We start from the raw sequence: 18,146 nt of genomic DNA on the forward strand, positions 1-18,146 counted from the left end.
AGCCAACAGCAAGAGAGAAAGCGCTCTAAGGTTCAAACAGATTGCATATTTTGCATGTCATCATTTGTGCCCCCTCCAACCAACCTCCCGCACCCCTCTTATATTCATCTTGGGCTTATGCTCAAGCTCCTTTTATTCCAAAGCCTCAAAGAATCAAGTCGCAGCATCAGACTGTAATCTCCCTGTTCTCATTTTGTGTTTTATTTTTATTTATTTTTCCCTCCACCACTGGGCTACATGTTAATATGAGGCCAGTGACATTTGGAATATTGCTTGTGGTATTCAAATGAAACGGTGAGGTCAGGCCATTTTGGCATTTTCAGCAGCAAACAATGAATTGCGGGGGGGGGGGGATGCTAAATCAATTCAAACACATTAAGGGTGGAAAACATTATTATCTAAAAGTCATACATTCTTGTGGCAATATAGCTGAGATTAAGTTTGCATAACACCAATATCTTTGTTGTCTTTCTATTTTTTTTTCTTCCAAAACTGATACACAAATCTAAAAAGGACTAAGTGAGATAGAGGGCTGTTGGTGTTCAGGTTTTGCAAGACATAGTCCACCGTGTATCTTGTGCATGATTACCATGAGATGGGTCCATGTGTCCCAATGTCTCAATCTGCTCCACCAGGTCGTTGGAGTTCCACTGACTCATGCCCAGCAGCATGGCACTTTTGCCCTCCATCACATCTGCTGGGGCGCACACGCACAACCACACACACACACACGCACACACACACACACACACACACACACACACACACACACACACACACACACACACACAAACACAAACACATCCATTAAACAAACATAAAATCAATAAATATGCCGGCAAGCATAAAAAACTTTATCGGATAACTGGACCTTGTGGTATGTATCATTTGATGTTGGTTGTCTCTGTAGCATAGTAATCGGATGCATTATCATGTCGACATTTTGTCTTTTGTCATATTTACCCTCTCTGCGGCTTTGTCGAGAATAACAGCAGTGTGGTCAAAAAAGTAGCAAATAAAAGCTGGGAAAGGCAATTCAAAGGACCTTGTGTGACATTAGCTGCTGGATTCCATGAAACAGAAATTTCCAGCATTTCCCAGAAATAATGTTTCACAGTACTAGTTCAGTGATTCACAGGAAAGCAAATATATGTTCCCGTCCATAAAATAAAATTGTTGTTGTGATTCATATTTGAAATGTATGTGTTATCAACACCTCTGCCCACATCCTACATTGCAACATGAAAATGTTTGCAGTCTATAATGGACTAATATCCCTGATTCCAGTTTTAGCTAGTCCCATTGTATTGGCGTAAGAGCCTAAATGGAAAGCACCCTCTGTGGTGGCGGCTAAAAAAAAAAAACAGCTGCAACGCAAGGTGTTAGGCTGTCACGGCCAATGATTGCCTAAAGTCTATTGGACACTTGTGAGGCTTACGGCACAAGGACAAGCGAAGCCAGTTCGAGTGGTCAGTGTTTTCATCGGCTCGCTCCGGATGAGTCATAAAATGGGGGGCAGAAAATGACAGATTCTTTCATTTCTCACTCTTCCTCCCACGGACCCCGAGGAGCTCTCTATTCGGATCACGCAACAGAGGCTCAAATGGTCACCGTTTGTCACTAGATATCGGATCAGCGTTTGCTCGGTTGGGGAATGCAAAGTAAATGCACTTCATTCAATCTTCTGACAGGGGCAAAGTTGGAGTACATCCACAATATGGACTCCTCCTGTGCCTCAATCTGGCTGCCAACAGAGTTTGAGATCTACATGATGGATTAAATGATGGATTTTTGTCCATTGTGCGGACTTTAATCGATATAAACTTGTTTGTGTAGTCTCTGGAGGCCTGACAGATGGACGATTTGGCAGTGCCTGGAATTAATTTGAACCCAATGAGTTTTGTGCCAAGATTGCGCAAATGTAGAGACAGAAAGAAAATAGAACGTGAGCCAAGTTCTCAACTCAGAATAATAACACTTAACTGAAAGCACAATCCCGCGACCCCCGTGGGGACAAGCGGTATAGAAGATGGATGGATGGATGGATGGATGGATGGATGGATGGATGGATGGATGGATGGATGGATGGATGGATGGATGGATGGATGGATGGATGGATGGATGGATGGATGGATGGATGGATGGATGGATGGATGGATGGATGGATGGATGGATGGATGGATGGATGGATGGATGGATGGATGGATGGATGGATGGATGGATGGATGGATGGATGGATGGAAGTAAAATACTACCTTGATCTACCTGTGGTTTTATACAAATTAAGGCACTTTGCCCTTGCATGTGGACAAAACAGCCAAGGTCATTGATGCACTTCAAGCCAAATAATAAACAGGACAAAACACAAGTTTAAAGTAGAAAAGGAAAACACTGGCAAGGTATTGATACAGGTTGCTGAGACTAACGGACTCCATTCCATGTAGATCATATATGTATACACACACACAAATTTCCAATTTTGGGCATGGGTCCTTGAGACGTACCTGCTTTTGCCTTCATTTGTCCTCCCAAAGTGTCTTCCTTTTCAATTTGGCAAACAGATCCTTGAGACTTTTTGTGATAGACAATCCTATTGGAGTAAGTTGAAGTACCACCTCTTAGAATTGGTCAAAAATTGCCTCTTTCACCATAATGGCACACTGTCTGTTCATTTCTGGAGACAGGCCCTTGACACTTTCTAGTGCGTTCCGTCATGAATGACCCCACCAAATGATCGCATGATCGATGAAACTGCTGTTGGACGCTATTTTATTTCTTTACATTCCAAGGAGGTTGACAGTAGCCTTGGAATGTAAGGCAAAACAGCAAAGTGCTTTGAAGTGGCTGTGAGGAGCAAGGAGGAAAGTCAGGGACTTGCCCTGCATGTTAGGGGTAGACTGCCTTCAAGGATTGGCCAAAAAAATAAAAGATATTCAAGACATCCTTCAAGTTGACAGTGCACAGTGAATGGGCATGGGGGAGAGAGCGGGATTGTTAAATGAATTTCCAGAAATACTTGAATCTCATCTTACGGCTACGAGTTGCAATTATATGACAGCTTTTGTTTTGGCCTCGATCGACATCCGATGACGCACAGTCAGATGAGATAGGAGGATTTTCCCCTAATGTGTGAAGGTTACAGAGAAATGACAAGACAGCAGAACACTCTCATTTCCTCAATGCATTACACATCACCTTGACTGTTCTCAGGTAATAAGTGCCTCAGCAAATAAAGATAGATTTTCCCCCCAAAACTTGTTAATAGACAAATTTATACAGTTCTTAACTAAGACTGACAAATAAAAACGCATTGTCATTACAGGATCTAAAACTGGCCTGTACACAACTGTACACAATAGCATCTCTTCATTCTGGAATTATTTTTGAGTGATTTCACAGTACACTAGCATCAAAGTCCTCTTTAGTGGGCCCCCTGGGTAGGGTCATTTCAATGATGTAACGTCCTCATTGATGGAGCCGTGTTAGCCATGATGTAGTCGAACTGTCATTACGCAGATAAAGGGGTGCTTTGACGACTCCGCTACACTTATGGCGGCCATAAAAACAGTATTCCAATGGCTTTGCTAGACTCCCAACATGACAGCAGCTAGCGTGTCCTCAAAAATAAAGGCCTTGCCTCAGCGATTTTTGTTGGCCACTAGGAGCTGGAATTATTTTTTATTTATAACCGTATCTCCACATTATTTTTGTATTATTTGGTATGTTTTTCACAAGCAGACCTACAAAAAAAAGCTTCAGAAGCCATGCATGAAATGGCTGTGTGAGCCTCCATTTTGACTGAACGTGGAAATTGTATTATCATTTCCGCCATTCCCAGAGATTCATCAAACGTGAATTTCTATTATAGATTTTGTTCTTTTGGAACAAAATTTAAACCACAGATGGATGATGCTAAATTGAATATATGCAACAATGACAATTCTCTGTGTATTTGAAAATTCAGCCCTCAAAGCTAGTCCGTCTGTCATGAGCAGTCTTAAGAAGCGCTGTTTGAAAAGTCAACACAGAGCATAGCAGCAAGGCTAGATGACCTGCCATAAATCTCAAAATTCTAATAGGCCCGCTCCACAAGGTCAGATCTTGACTCAAAGAATAAGCCCCCAATACCAGTTTCACAGACTCACACTAAATTGGGTGGACAGGCCTATCACAACAGGAGGCACAGAATTGTCTCAAAACCCCTTTCCAGAAAGGCAGAAGAAGTCGAGCACTTTGGTCTAAAGTGGCTGTTGTGGGTGAATTGCGGGGCTCGTACTTTGAGAAATTTCTAACTAATTTACCCAAGTGGATTGGAGACAAGTCTCCTACAGAGATTGCCAACCTGAAACTGCGAAGTCTTTTTGCCGGCATCACAAAAAGTAAACTAACATACCTCTACAAAGTCATATCCTGAACTTGGTGCGCATAATGGACTCGGCACTCTGAAATGATTTACCGGTAGGTGTCAATAACCAACTTCTTCAATTAAATCCAATAAGGAAACAACATCCCGCTATTCGACCTCGCTCTCAGAAAAAACAGGCAAAGACACCTTCAGCTGCAAATAAATCCCAAAGGTGTTGAAGTTTGCAGGAGCTCAGAAACACATTCACGAATGATCCTCTTTCTCTATTCACAGATTTACAATGCTGTCACAAAGTAGATCTGACAAATGCGAGAAAAAATTGTCTTTCGATGTGACCGTCGTCCTGAGAGGAGTGACGTAAAAGGAGTTACAATAGAAGAGATGAAAGTCTCTTGACAAACACTATTCCTACAAGGACTGTCAGACATTTTTGATGACTCTCTTCCAGTGTTCAAATTGGAGAAAGTACATGGCGTACAAATGTGTTGTCTGCAAACGCCTGCAGAAAAAGGCTCTTGGCTCACCGTCCAATATTATGAGCAAGAAAACAAATACATCTCCATTGACTGAGTGTCTCCCTCGAATGATCTAATCAAACATAAGAGCAAGATGGAAGATAGAAGAGAAAGACAGGAAAACAAACTTTAGCTATCCTCCAATCTTTTGTGCTTTAACATGTCATTAACATGTTATGTTATATTCTAGCTATTGTAAGCGACCTTCAGACAGTTTGTTTTGCTTTGTCAGGTGAGCAAACTTAAAGTTGAGAGGTAGGCCTATACCTGACACAGAACATAATGCGAGTATGTGAATTTGAAAGAAATTACCACATCAGACATCTGCTGCCATTGAGGAACACCAATAAATCTCTTCACAGCAAAACCTTGTGAGGCTAAGGTGATTGGAGTTTCATGTTTTATAGTAACAAATCAAACTTACCTGCCATACTCAGCAAGCAAAAAAAAAAAAATCCCTTGCAATTTGTGCCCGCATCTGTCCAGGACACCTGGTTCACATTTAATAGCAATCAGATTAAATGAGCCATTTGTTTTTCAAGGAGCCATGGAAATGGCCCACATGGTATTGAAATGGCCACTTCAACGCAAAATGGCATGCATGTTTTCAGACACAGCTCCTTGAGGTGTTTTGCCGACCAGATTTCGTGTTTCCAAATAAAACTGGCTTTGGTGGTTCGTATAAAAATCACGAGCTGAATTATTGTGTGGAGTCATCATGTTTCACTGCCATGGTTAGCCCACGCACATAAACTGCAATTAGTCATTCTTTACTGTCATCTATCTGTCTAGTATATGTGGTTCAATCAAAATCCCCAACAATGATGGACTTCCCGCCTGTGTCTTTTCCAGCATGATTTCAATACTTTTTTTTTAACAAGTCTACCTATTATAGTACCTATTATAGATAAGGATAAAAAAAATCACATTAAGTTAAATTGACTTTGAGAGATGACTTTTCCACAGATTTGTGAACTGAATTATTATTTGTTTTGTGTTTTATTGCGAGTTAGAAAGCATTGGTGTTATACTTTACCCATGTTTTGCCTCTCTGTCAAATCTCTCTCAAATTTGGTTGATAGTAATCTGACAAAAGCTCTAGGTCATGGAATGCTTCATCTCTGAAGGACCGTCAGAAATGGCCAAAGTCATCAAAAAATGGCCATTTCTAACCAAAATCTTTTCAGGCATGGCTTTGCTAGATGTTTTTGTACACCTAATCATAATAGACATACCTACCAAATTTCATGTTATTAGTGAAACTGGTGAGAAATACATAAAAATAGTAAACTATTACTACTTTTGTGGTTCAAATTTGACGTCAATCAAACAAAATCTGTAAGTTTCCCTTCCAAGGGCTGCTTAAAACAGCCAAAAGGATTTTAAAATGGCCACTTTGAATCAAAATGGCAGACTTGCTGTGCATTTTTTGTTTTACTTTCAAGAGACTATTTGGTTGGTACGAGACATGTCAGCCAAATTTCTGAAACTGGTTTTCGGTGCTGAATTTCCCTCAAAAACTCTAGTGCGGATGTGATTCATTTGGCCTCAGAATAAAATCGACCAAGACATGATGCAATTTCAGATCGGTCGCCCGCATTGAGTTGTCTGGCTCTGGTGTGTATTGTCTTCTTTCACAGCTTCACGCAGCCGCCAGCAGCATCTTATCTTCATCAGTGGCTCAGTGAGACGCAATTTTCAATATTTGTCCTAACACGGTGAGGCGTCAGCTCATTCCTGTAGTGTGCTCTAATGGATTTTGCACTCAAGTCTTAGGCGTCTGTTCCTGTGCAGTATAGAATCGCTTAAGAGGTGTTTCATTTACGCGTAACTGTACAACCCATTCCTCACTACATGTTGCTGAGTCGTTCTGAAATTTTTTATGTTGACGAGCTGCCACCGCAGGGCCCCCGGGGCTGCCAATTCAATCGCCATCGAGGCTGCCAATTCAATCGCCACATTGTCTAACAGTGCGAGTCCTTGACATCGCGTTGTTTATCCGAATTAGATGGCGTCCATTTGCATAATGACGCAAATTGACAGACGGAGCGTGAAAGGAAATCTGTCGCATGGAAATGATGTTTAGATGTGAGCATGTGTTAACTGTATGTGTTTACCGTAAATGGTCGTACAATGCAATGTTAACATTGTTTAGTGTTACATGCACCATGCCTGTAAAGATAACAAAGCAGCTACTTTGGATTGAAGCATCCATTTTAAGTCATGTTGGCAATTTTCTGGTGTCCTTTTAAAAATAAATAAAAATAAAATAAAGGCAGCTCCTGAGGCCAGTTGACTGCGTAACAAGAAATTTCAGAGGGTTCATCATGAGCAAACAAACAAAAAGGTTTCAAGAAGCAAATACAAAAATGACAGCAGCCAATTTGGTTTAAAGCTGCCATTGTAGAGTCAATTATGTCAATTTCCGCAAGTCCTTTGAAAACAAATCAATTCAGCCAATAGGGGCTGTTTCGCTGAGCAACAAAGACAAACTTGTCCTAAAAATGTTGTCCCAAATTTGATGCATATACTGAAGAGGATACCATGAAATTGTTAAGGATTTTAATTCGCATCATTGCGCTTGGAGTACAGCACCATAGTTTGGTTATGAAGAGATACTGAGCTTCCCTTGCAGTCTCTGAGGAATCACTACTCATTTGCTATTATCCGGCTTCATATTTGCTAGATTATTGTTTGGTGTTTTTCATTTGAGTTCTCACATGTTGACACAATGAAGCTCCTTTTTTCAATATTGCTGATTGTGAGATCGAAGGGAGAATGTTGGTATGAATGTTTCTGTGTGTATGTGCATGCATTACAAACAATAGTATGCAAGATAAGGACTGTTTACACTGAATAAATATAACTTCTCATAGGATTAAAAACTATTTCTTCTTAGGACTATTCTCCTATGAAATTGTTTTCCCAAAAAATACTTAATTGCTGTAATAGTACAAACTAGAAAAACTAGGAACTAGAAAAAACTACAAAATAAAATAAGACTAACCTCAGACCATAATGACTTCACCTCCATATGGTTTTTCTCTAACCGAAAAAAATTATACTATTATACTATTATAATTGTCACGAGATTTTACCGCCCACCCAAGAAAATCAACTCTTAAAAATATGCTTTTTTTTGTTTTAATCCTCTATATTAATAGATTTATCTTTGAAAGTTTACTGAAAGAGCACTAAATAAACATATGGACTGCCACTCTTTGGTCCTGATTAAGAGAGCATTTAAAGAGCACTAAATTGTTTTGAACATATTCATATGAGAAAGCTGTGCATCTGTAAACACTTGTAGGACAGCCAGTAATATTAATAAGACTCAAAACATTGTCTGTATAGTTAAGATTTTATGATGACAATCTTCACTTGAGGAAACGACGCATGAGTGCATTCATTATCCCGGGAGCACAAAGCTTTTCACACTATGTTGAGCTTGGCTTTGATCAGTTTTGTAGCTACGGGCTAAATGCATTAAAGTGTCTCAAAACATGAAAAGCATCGGAGCGTTTAAACGTCCTTGTTGACATGCTGCATCTCTGCCCTGACATGATGGTTTCACAGTTCACAATAGAAAAGCTCTTCTCCATCTTCGTGTATATTCAGGACATTTACAATCGGCTTTATCGTCTTTTCAGTCCAAAAGGTCACCCTTTACAATATACATCTATTTTTTAAAGAACATGTATCTATTTAGAAAAAAAAAAAAAAAATCTTTTTACAAGAATCCAGTCTCATAATATAACCTATGAACTATGAGACTTAATTCTAATTGTACTACTTGTATAACGCTGATTTTAATCTCAAAAGAACACAGCAAATCTGAGACTCTTGTGAGGATAAAGCGGTTCAGATAATAAATGAATTGATGGAATTTTTATATATTTATTAAAAAAACATTTAAATGCCAATAATGTTCCAAAAAATATTTTTGTGTTAGGAAAAAAATATATGCGGCGGTCCCTATCCACAGCTTTTATATATTTATTTAAAACAATTTTAAATGCCAATAATGTTCCGTAAATAATGTTTGTGTTGGGATAAAAATATATATGGCGATCCCTATCCACAGCTTTTAATAATAACACTTTACGTTCTACTATTGATTCAAGTCAAGGGAATACACAAGCCATTTTATTGAATATAATCACTCAAGTTTTCAAGTTTATCCTAACTGATCCATTCCAATCTACTCCTTTAATTAATGTCTTACTTTAACAGTGTCAATTACCCTCCAGGTGCACTCATGTCCCATCGGAAGGATAAATATCCCATGTGGATGGCATCTCCCTGCTTCCAGCTGGCGTAAGCGCCGCTTCATTATTGGCCGAGCAAATCCTCCTTCTCTGTGGTGCGCTGCACTTAATTACGAACCATGCCACTGATGTCGTTAGCTTTGTTTTTGTTTATTAGCAAAGCTGTCGATAAACGTGCACACTGGGGTACTTTTTTTGTTTTAATTACTGGCCAGAAAAAGTTCAAGTCAGAGGAGTATACTACAAAGGAAGTTCAACAAAGCCAGGTATTTATTGCGTAATCTCGATCAAGAAGGCCTAAATCCACAATCTGAGAAAATTGGTACAACGATGGTAGCTTTGTTAAGACAGGCTTTCATCCCCAGGCTTTGTGCACATTCACATAAAAGGGGTCGTTTGGAGCGTCATTAAACAAAACAAATGGACCGTTCAAGGGCTGCATATTTCACTCAGGAGGAGCAAATTGTGATCATGGAAGGTTACGAAGAATATAAAAAAAACTCTAACTGCAAAACGTTACACTGTTTCTGCAAATAAGGCAAGAGAAGAATGCTGGCAGGAAATTGCTGACTGTGTCAATGCATTTTTTCCACATGCTGAACATGGGAGAAGTCAAAATTATAAAAACATATCTTCAAGATGTTAGTTTAGTCTGTGAGTTAAGGTTTCCCAATAACGAGCGATTCATTCAAATCAATTGAATTTGTGGCCAATTTAAAGTGGAGTCATTTTATGATTGATTATCATTGGTGATGAATAGATTAATGAATATTTTATAGAAACGATGTGGTGGCTGTACCATGAAACAGACATGGCAGCAAATCAAAGTCAAGCATAAGAACATCAAAGTGGTTTGTAACTTCTTCTTTTTTTCCCCTTATATTGTGTGGAAAATAAATGCATCACATTTTAAAGTTGCAAAAACAACCTTGTGTGTCCTTGCTCAGATTTTCAGCATCACTGACTGAATGCATGTCTAACTGCGACCGCACAGCTTCTCTTTGTGGCATTGATATTTGAGTCAATCATGTTTGTTTCCAACTTCCAACCTCTTCAATACTTGATGCCTTGTAATCGACTGGGTTTGGATGCACCCGACTCAAGTGGATGCCGGAGGTCACCTGCTCCCTGCTAGATTTTGCACACTGCTATGTTTTGTCTTGGGCTTTAATCACTACTATATCGTTTTTGGCACATATTTGACAACGCTAAAGGCAACATCAGGAAATAAGTTTAACACCAACCTCGGGCGTCGAAAAATTCTTCATCTGAGCTGTCCACAGATTCTTGCGCGATATTCTGCAGACACCAGTGGGTGGCGCTGTGCTTCCGTGACGAACCTTTATGTTCACACAAACACAAACACACACATTTTAAGCAATGGATATTTGAACAAAAATCGTGCAGCAACACAGATGTTTTATTACAGGTGGTTCTGAAACGCATCTCCCACGATAAACGAGGGATCACTGTATTCTTAGTCCTATGTGAAAAATGATAAATTGGACCACAGTCACTTAGAGGTAAAAGTCTTCTTCATGCATTTTGTATGTCCATATTTATACAACCCCCAGGTGGCCAAGCCACACACATAACAAGTGGTACAATGTCAATGGGCATTGACATTTAAAATCATGATGCAAAAACCATTCAATTCTTAATATTCTCTAATGGTATTGTATCTTTAATAAAATACCATATTATATAATGCTTTTTTTTGTATATTTAAAAACACCGAGCAGATGAATGGCTTTCTCATTCATTTCAATAGTAAAAGTGGGTTGACATGCAAGTGTTTTGAGTTCCATAAATAGTTTTATTATAAATTACATTATCGGAACGGGATGCCTGAGAAGATGGCTAACATTGAGTGCGGATTACAAATGGGATCAATAAATGTATTTGGGTTGGAAATGAATGAAATCAAATCAATATTTAGCACCAGCTGTCGTGCCGTTTCTTTTTTTCACCATTTGTGTGCGAAAAGCTTGGGAAAAAACAAATGCCAAACTACACATAACATCATTTGTTATGAAAGGGTCACAACTGTCCAAAAATAACACACGGTGGGTGTATTTTATTGATTGCCTGCGGCATTTGTGTGCACTGGATGCATGCAAACATTTCAATTGATGCCTGGAACTCATTCAGCTTTCAAATGAAAAGATAGCCGCACCAAACATTCAATACTCGGCTGGTTTCACAAAATGAGGGACATGTAAAGTAGTGCATGGAGCAATGGGAATTAAACGCTGAATAATGTGGCAGATCTTGTATAATTCCAATATATTCCTCAAAATATAATAGTCTTATTCAATTGAAATGTTTCCCCTAAATACTTTTTTTTAATAATGATATTACAAATAAAATTCAGGTTTGACCTTATTTTAACAAAACCCATTTTCCTTTATCACTGAATTTCTGAATAATCATGTCTGGGCTGTAGCATGACTCAGCACAATTACACATGGGACTGTTCCCTTCTTCCTCTTAAAAGAGTACATCGGGAGGAGTCAAATAAAGCCAAAAGGACTGGAGGGAGGCCTCTGAAGAAAACAGGAGACTTAAAGTCTACTAGCCCATTTTTTAAATTCAATCGTAGACGATGGACAGAGTTGACTGGTGAGCCGCCCAAACTTGCTATTAATAGCTCGGGCTCCAATTTAATCAAAACGCATCGCGGCACAATCAATTGCTGCAGTCGATGAGAGGTGAACACTGCATTAATTTGCCCTCCAAAACTGTCATATGAGTGGCGGACATTATCACACACAGACACGCACGATAACACAAGCATACGCTGGCACGCACTAGAAGGCAATTACACTGGATGCCAACCGTCCTCACTACTGCAGCAACGGACAACGTCACTCTTTGTGCTCATCCGCTGAATTCACCTTGCTGCAAATAGCCTACAGTTGGGTTGTGTTAGCGCATTTGCGTTTTGTTTGTGTCTTTATCCACCGCGGCTGTCACTTTCAATAGCTTGTTCACTCAGACACTAGAACACTGTGAAGGTCACAAACTTGTAGCTTTTTGTCTCTTTGTTTTCTTCCTCGTTCATGTAAGGCTCTCCAAAGCAACATGTCTTGGTTCTCATGTTATGCTTTTGGTTCTCTTTTCATGTGGTTTATTCACAGATTCCTCAATGAGAACCAAGAGGTGTTTTTTTTTAGTTGTTGACTTTGTAGGTGCTGCTTGTGTTACATTTTTCTTTGTGCGTCCCCGAATTGTTTTGCAACAGGTGTTGCTGTAGATTTTTGCTTCCTTCACTCTTTGTTTGCCATCATGGTTCTTTTTCTGTCCTTTCTCTTTGTTTATCCCCAACTCTCTCTCTCCGTCTGTCCCCTCTTAAACCGAGCACAACTACGTAAGCTGCTGAGCAAAATGGGTAAAATACAGTAACAATAATACTCTTGCTATTTAAGGTTGTTTATGCACAATTTTCTCAAGAGCTGGGAACAAAGAAATGTGGGCTCTCTGATCCAATCAATTGGGAATACAAAACAATGCATCCGCTAATTTATTCTTCACATAAGACTCGCAGATTGGTTTCGCATCAGTCGGCTGGAAGGCGGTGAAAAGCCTCACGCCACTCAGCACCTTTTCCCTTCATCCACCATCAACCCGCTCAGCCATCAATCTATCTTAGCATCCAGCCATCATCCATCCATATACCACCCACCTACCTATCCATCAACGTACCTTCCCCCTACTCAACATCCATCCATTCAATCAGCAAACCTCACAAAGCCAATCTATCCATCCCAGCGTCTACCTGCCTAACCAAACATCTGTCCATCCATTCATCCAACACATCGATGGATCCAACCATAAATCCACCCCTCCATCCAACCAATCCATGTAGCCACTAACCTGCATCTATAACCAGTTCACCCATCTAAAGCCATCCATTTACCTGCCCACTCATCAATGCATCCCACCATGAGTTGCATTCATCCAACTAATCCATATACAATCGTCACAAAAAAATCATCCATCCATTCCACAGTCATCTATCCATCCAAACATCTGAATCCACCCATTAACCCGATTAACTCGATCCATCCCACCATCCAACGATCAAGAAAACAGCCATCGCCAGGGCGCCGCTTCCCTGCCGTCGCCTTGACCTGAAACAGGCAGCGCGGCCTCGCCATGACAATCATCCATTATGTTTCAATTAAGGTTATTACGTGTGCTCAAACATAATGCAGCAAAGCTCACAGATGGAATGCATGAGCTGAATGCCGGCTGCCTGTTAAACAGCGTCATACGACGCAACATACCTGTATATATATATGAGTAGCTAATAATAAGCAATGTCTTGCGGAAGTGGCGCGTTAGCATTCAGAACACAGACGGGGATTTATAGGCGCTGCTATTTTTAGCCAGGCGCATAACAGAACAACAAGTCCATGCCCATTTATTCAACTGGGAGACGAATAAAAAGGCAAACTTCCAGAGTGATGGCCTTTCATTTAATACGAAAAATATAAAATGCTCTGGGGAGCTATAACTCACACTATTAAGTGGATGTGAGAGGGAGGACGAGCTGCATCGATGACAAAGATGACTGTGAGCAAATTGGAAAGAAAACCTAATATTGTTTGCTGCTGGCAGACATATTGGCTGAAGAAAGGAAATATGGCCTGAGGAGAGGATAGGTAGTGCTGATCGGTCACTAAAACGGATAAGAATGTCTATTTTGTCTTCAGAAACCCGCTAAAAGCACGTTTTAATTACATGCGCCGCCGGTGGGTGAAATAATGTCGTGCTCACCATTATTGGCACTCAATAAGTTAAAGTACATAATGTAGGACTTTCAGAAAAAAAAATAATCAAGAGAAAAAATATATTTCCTATTAAGAATTTTTTGATGAAAGAGTAAATGAAAACTATTCAAAACGATAAATATTGGGAGGAAAAAATTGAAAACTCAAAGTGTGCTGTGTCACTGGTATTGGCACCCTTTCCTACAAATCAGTATGGCAACACATTGTGACTCTCCTTTGGTAGATAAAAAATGAGAATTGGTTATTCTAAATTGTCTGTGCCCATGTGACAGGAATGAACCAACAACTGATGTCTTTCAAGTTTTAAAATGCCACCTGTTATCCCCCTTTCCTTTGACACAATGGTGAAAACAAAGGAGCTGTCTGAGGGTATCACACGTGCTATGATTCCCAAATACAAGACCTCCAAAGTGTATAAAGGCTTCTCCAAAGACCTTGGTATCTCTTCTCCAACAGTACATGATGAGATTAAGAATTTTGACGTGCAGAGAATTGTCAAAAACTCCCCTTATGTGGGGGCCAGGAGAGAAAAATTGATGACTGAAGTCTTTGGAATTTGGTGGAAATGGTTGAAAAAAACACCACGACAAACATTCAAAGACCTGCAAAAGTCTGGGATCATGGTTTCAACATGTACCATGTACGTTGCAACCAAACCAAATAGGCTGTCATGGGTAAAGGCCAAGGAAGACACTATTCCAGAGGTAAGCACATTTTAAAAAAGTACATAAGAAAATGTTTTCTGGAACGAACGACAAAATAAAAATAGAGCTTCCTGGCAATGTATGCAAAAATGGAATGTATGCAAAAGATGCCAATACCGATGAGCAGGGGGAGGAGGGGGAGTGAGCGAGAGTAATAATTGATAATAATTCATGATTGATAAGATGTCGTGTAATGCCCACAGAACACATATAAGGACAACATTTTCCAAGTCTCTCTCAATCATGAATAAATGATGCTGTTTGAATAGTATTTTGTTTCTTATATCACCTACTGCAAATATGGGTAAATAATTATCAATGTTCCTTAAATCCTTTAATCATTAAGTAAAAGGTTCTAGCACATACTAATAATTTGTTTATTCGAGCGGACCTACTCAAGATTCATGACCTTGTGAAATTCTATACCTATTTACAGCCTTTAACAAAACAGTACCAAATAATGTACAAATTTAGTTTTTTGGACTTAGAGTGCAAGGCTTTGGAAATTTTGCAATACCAAAGTTTGGTAGTACCAAGAAGAGGTTTTGTGCATCTGTATGTGAGCTAAAACTGGAGCAGACTGGACCAACACTACAAGCAACACCATAGCTTTAAAGAATCTTATAAACATATGGTCTGGGCTCCTTACAAGGAGGGCGAGGCTTAGTATTATTTGCTCAGTCACTGGCTCTTCCCTACCATTGTTGGTATGTGCTTGCTATATGATTTTTTCTATTACTACTATTGGCATGTAATTACTGCTGGAATATACTATTTTAAATCATTTTGATAGTAACTATATGTAAAACACATCAATTTTCTTAATGTTATTTATACCAGTAGGATGTGCATTGGCGTAACCTAATCGTGAGGAAAGCAAATAATAGAAATGGGGTGGGATTTAATATGATTTTCTTCTTCCCACTCCTGTTTTGAGGAGCTGTTGCAAATAGTGATATGTCTTTTTCTTTTACCTCTGCCATGGTCATTCTTCTTCATTTTTTTCCACGTTTGTTTGCCATGAATGCATTGCACAATTGTCAGAAAAAAATGATGTTATGACCTGCTCAAAAACAAATAAAATAAATCAAACATTTAAGAAAAAAAAAAGGTAAAGCCCCAACCTTGTCTTGGAAGCCTAATTTAAAACCCCCACCCTGTATAAATCTTAAATCCCTAACCTTGCCATCAAACCCCTAAGGTTGATACCCTAATCATGTCTTAAAAGCATAACTTGAAACCCTAATGTTGCCTTCAACCCTACTTTGAAATCTCAATGCTCCCTTGAAACCTTTTGGAAAGCCTAGAGGCATGGTTTTACACTATAACCGTGGCTTTAAATCTTAATTTGAATCCCTAAACTTGCCCTCAAACCCCGATTTAAAACTCTAACGCCACCTCCAAAGACCTAAACCTGACTTAAGTCTCCAACCTTACCCTGGAAGCTTAATTTGAAATCTTAACCCAAGCGAGAACCCTAAATTGTGCTTCACCTCTGTCAATGTTACTTCTGTTACATTCCAACTACAGCAAAATAATAATCCAAAAATGCGTGTGCAATAGAAGCACCCAAAGAGGTTCACATTCCAGCAGATTGAGGCACACGGGGGAGGTATGCTACCTGTTAACGGCACACAGGGCGGGCAGGCGGGCATGCATGCAGATGTTCGCTTACCTCTTCCTCTCGCCTCCTTAGACATGCTGTCGCACAGAGAGCTCCTCTTGCTCAATCGTCCACTCGCTCACAAAAATAAAGAAGAAGAGGGCTGAGCTGAGCTGCGCTCCCAAAACGTTCTGGGAGCACACCGATGCGAGCTTGACGCCGCAGCCGCCTGGTGCGCCTCCCCTCGTGGCGATGAGCTGCCGCGCTGCTCGCTACGCATCCACCTGTGTCAAGCGGACATCCACCCACCCCCGCCCGCACCGGCTCCACCGCAGCCGTCGCGCATACTTTGGGGAGGGTTTGTTGTCTCTGTGCAGACTTGGCTCACATTGCCACCCAGCAGCTCTTCTTCCTCTCTCCTCCTCTCCAAGCCCCCCCGCGCTTGTTAATCCAGAAGAGAGTAGCCAAGAACCGGTCTGCAGCGCCACTGCCTCCAGCGGTGCGCACATCCGACGCGGCTGAAGGGCGTCCGTCCCCGCGGTGGTCACCACCAACACTGCAGCAAAGAAACAAAACCAAAAGTCCCAACAGCGGTTTGACTTCACAAGTACCCGAACATGGCAAGATCGTTTCTTATTTACGTCAATCAAGTTTATCCTATCATTTATCAAGTCCAAAAAAATAAAAACAAAATAAACCCTTGAGATTACAGTATGAGCGCGTGTCTCTCTCGATAACATAGGCGCGCATCATTCACTGCAGTGAATACCAGATTTATGAAATGAATGAGCATATTCAAATCTCATCTTGGACATACTAATGTTTCCACGTACCCCATGCAATTTGCTCCCGTACTGGGTCACTGTACGGAGCTAAAATTTCAGGTATCACAATTACTGGTAGTATTCAAGTACTCCATGTACTCAAAAGCAAATACTTATACTTGTATCGGTCTAAAAAAAGTTATCAATTATCCTTATTATTGATTGATACATACGTATAGAGAAAAACAGTTTTTAATGAGCTATTCCGTGCAGTGGCTACGGCATATAGAAAAAAAAAACTTTGAATATCTGTCCATTGTAGTGAATAGTGACTAATGTGCAACTTTGACATCAAGATCCATTGTTGTCCACTGCAGTGACTGGTGAAAATTTAACAAAAAAGCTTTTGACTAGCTTTCCATTGTCGTTATCACAAAGTATGAAAGGCTTAAAATAACACCAGCATAATGTCTGCTGTATGTCTCTTACACTTTCTAGGGATGAAATAGTAATGGAGCAGGTGGCTGGCCTGAAATCCAGCAGCGATCTGCACTAATCTGACATTAAGTTTTACAGCTACTGTTGCATCTGATCCACTCGGGCTGTAAAATAAGAGTCCACCACCTCAATGCCGGCACCATGAGGTTATATCACCTTTTCATGACACGTCTCACCTCATCAGCACGCCAGGATGGATAAACCATAAAAGAAAATGGGGGGAGGAACACTCTATTACAAGCAACCATATTCACAACCTAGAGCTGGGCAAACAAATAATATCTGACTATTTTCAGGTAATTTTTGCTGATTTGAGATCTCCTTCAAAGATCAACTCCATTTTAGATGATTCGTCTAAATATGACAAACATATACAAGAGGATATACTAAATTACTAAGATTTGGAATTTTTATCATTACGTGTGGGCAGGGCGTGGCGGGAAAATTGTAAAGTAAACATGACATTTTTTTTTAAATTTTTTAAATTCTGTCCCCAAATCCAGTTTAACTTTGCTGTCAGCCCTGGGGGAGGGAGAAGTTTTGGAATTTTGATGTGGAGAAATGACTAATGAGTACAATTGATACAACATGAACTGTACATATACAAATCTCTTAAAACACATGGTGAGCGG

General features: G+C 40.0%; 1 protein-coding gene across 3 annotated transcripts in view; it reads right to left on the reverse strand.

The window, feature by feature from the left end:
* The window catches only part of LOC125972082 (membrane-associated phosphatidylinositol transfer protein 3), a 46,856-nt gene extending 29,996 nt beyond the window's left edge, over positions 1 to 16,860 (reverse strand). For 2 of the 3 annotated variants that reach the window (XM_068651346.1, XM_049725372.2), the window contains exons 1-3: positions 16,325 to 16,860; positions 10,394 to 10,489; positions 590 to 697 (exon numbers count right to left, since the gene is read on the reverse strand). In XM_068651346.1, the coding sequence (XP_068507447.1) occupies positions 590 to 697; positions 10,394 to 10,489; positions 16,325 to 16,349 (229 nt within the window). In that variant the 5' untranslated portion in view covers positions 16,350 to 16,860. The remainder of the gene's footprint in view (positions 1 to 589; positions 698 to 10,393; positions 10,490 to 16,324) is intronic. The other variant, XM_049725373.2, reaches the window with a different exon arrangement.
* Positions 16,861 to 18,146: the final 1,286 nt, after the last annotated feature.

Source organism: Syngnathus scovelli, chromosome 7, assembly GCF_024217435.2.
Source record: "Syngnathus scovelli strain Florida chromosome 7, RoL_Ssco_1.2, whole genome shotgun sequence".
Classification (NCBI taxonomy): Eukaryota; Metazoa; Chordata; class Actinopteri; order Syngnathiformes; family Syngnathidae; genus Syngnathus; species Syngnathus scovelli.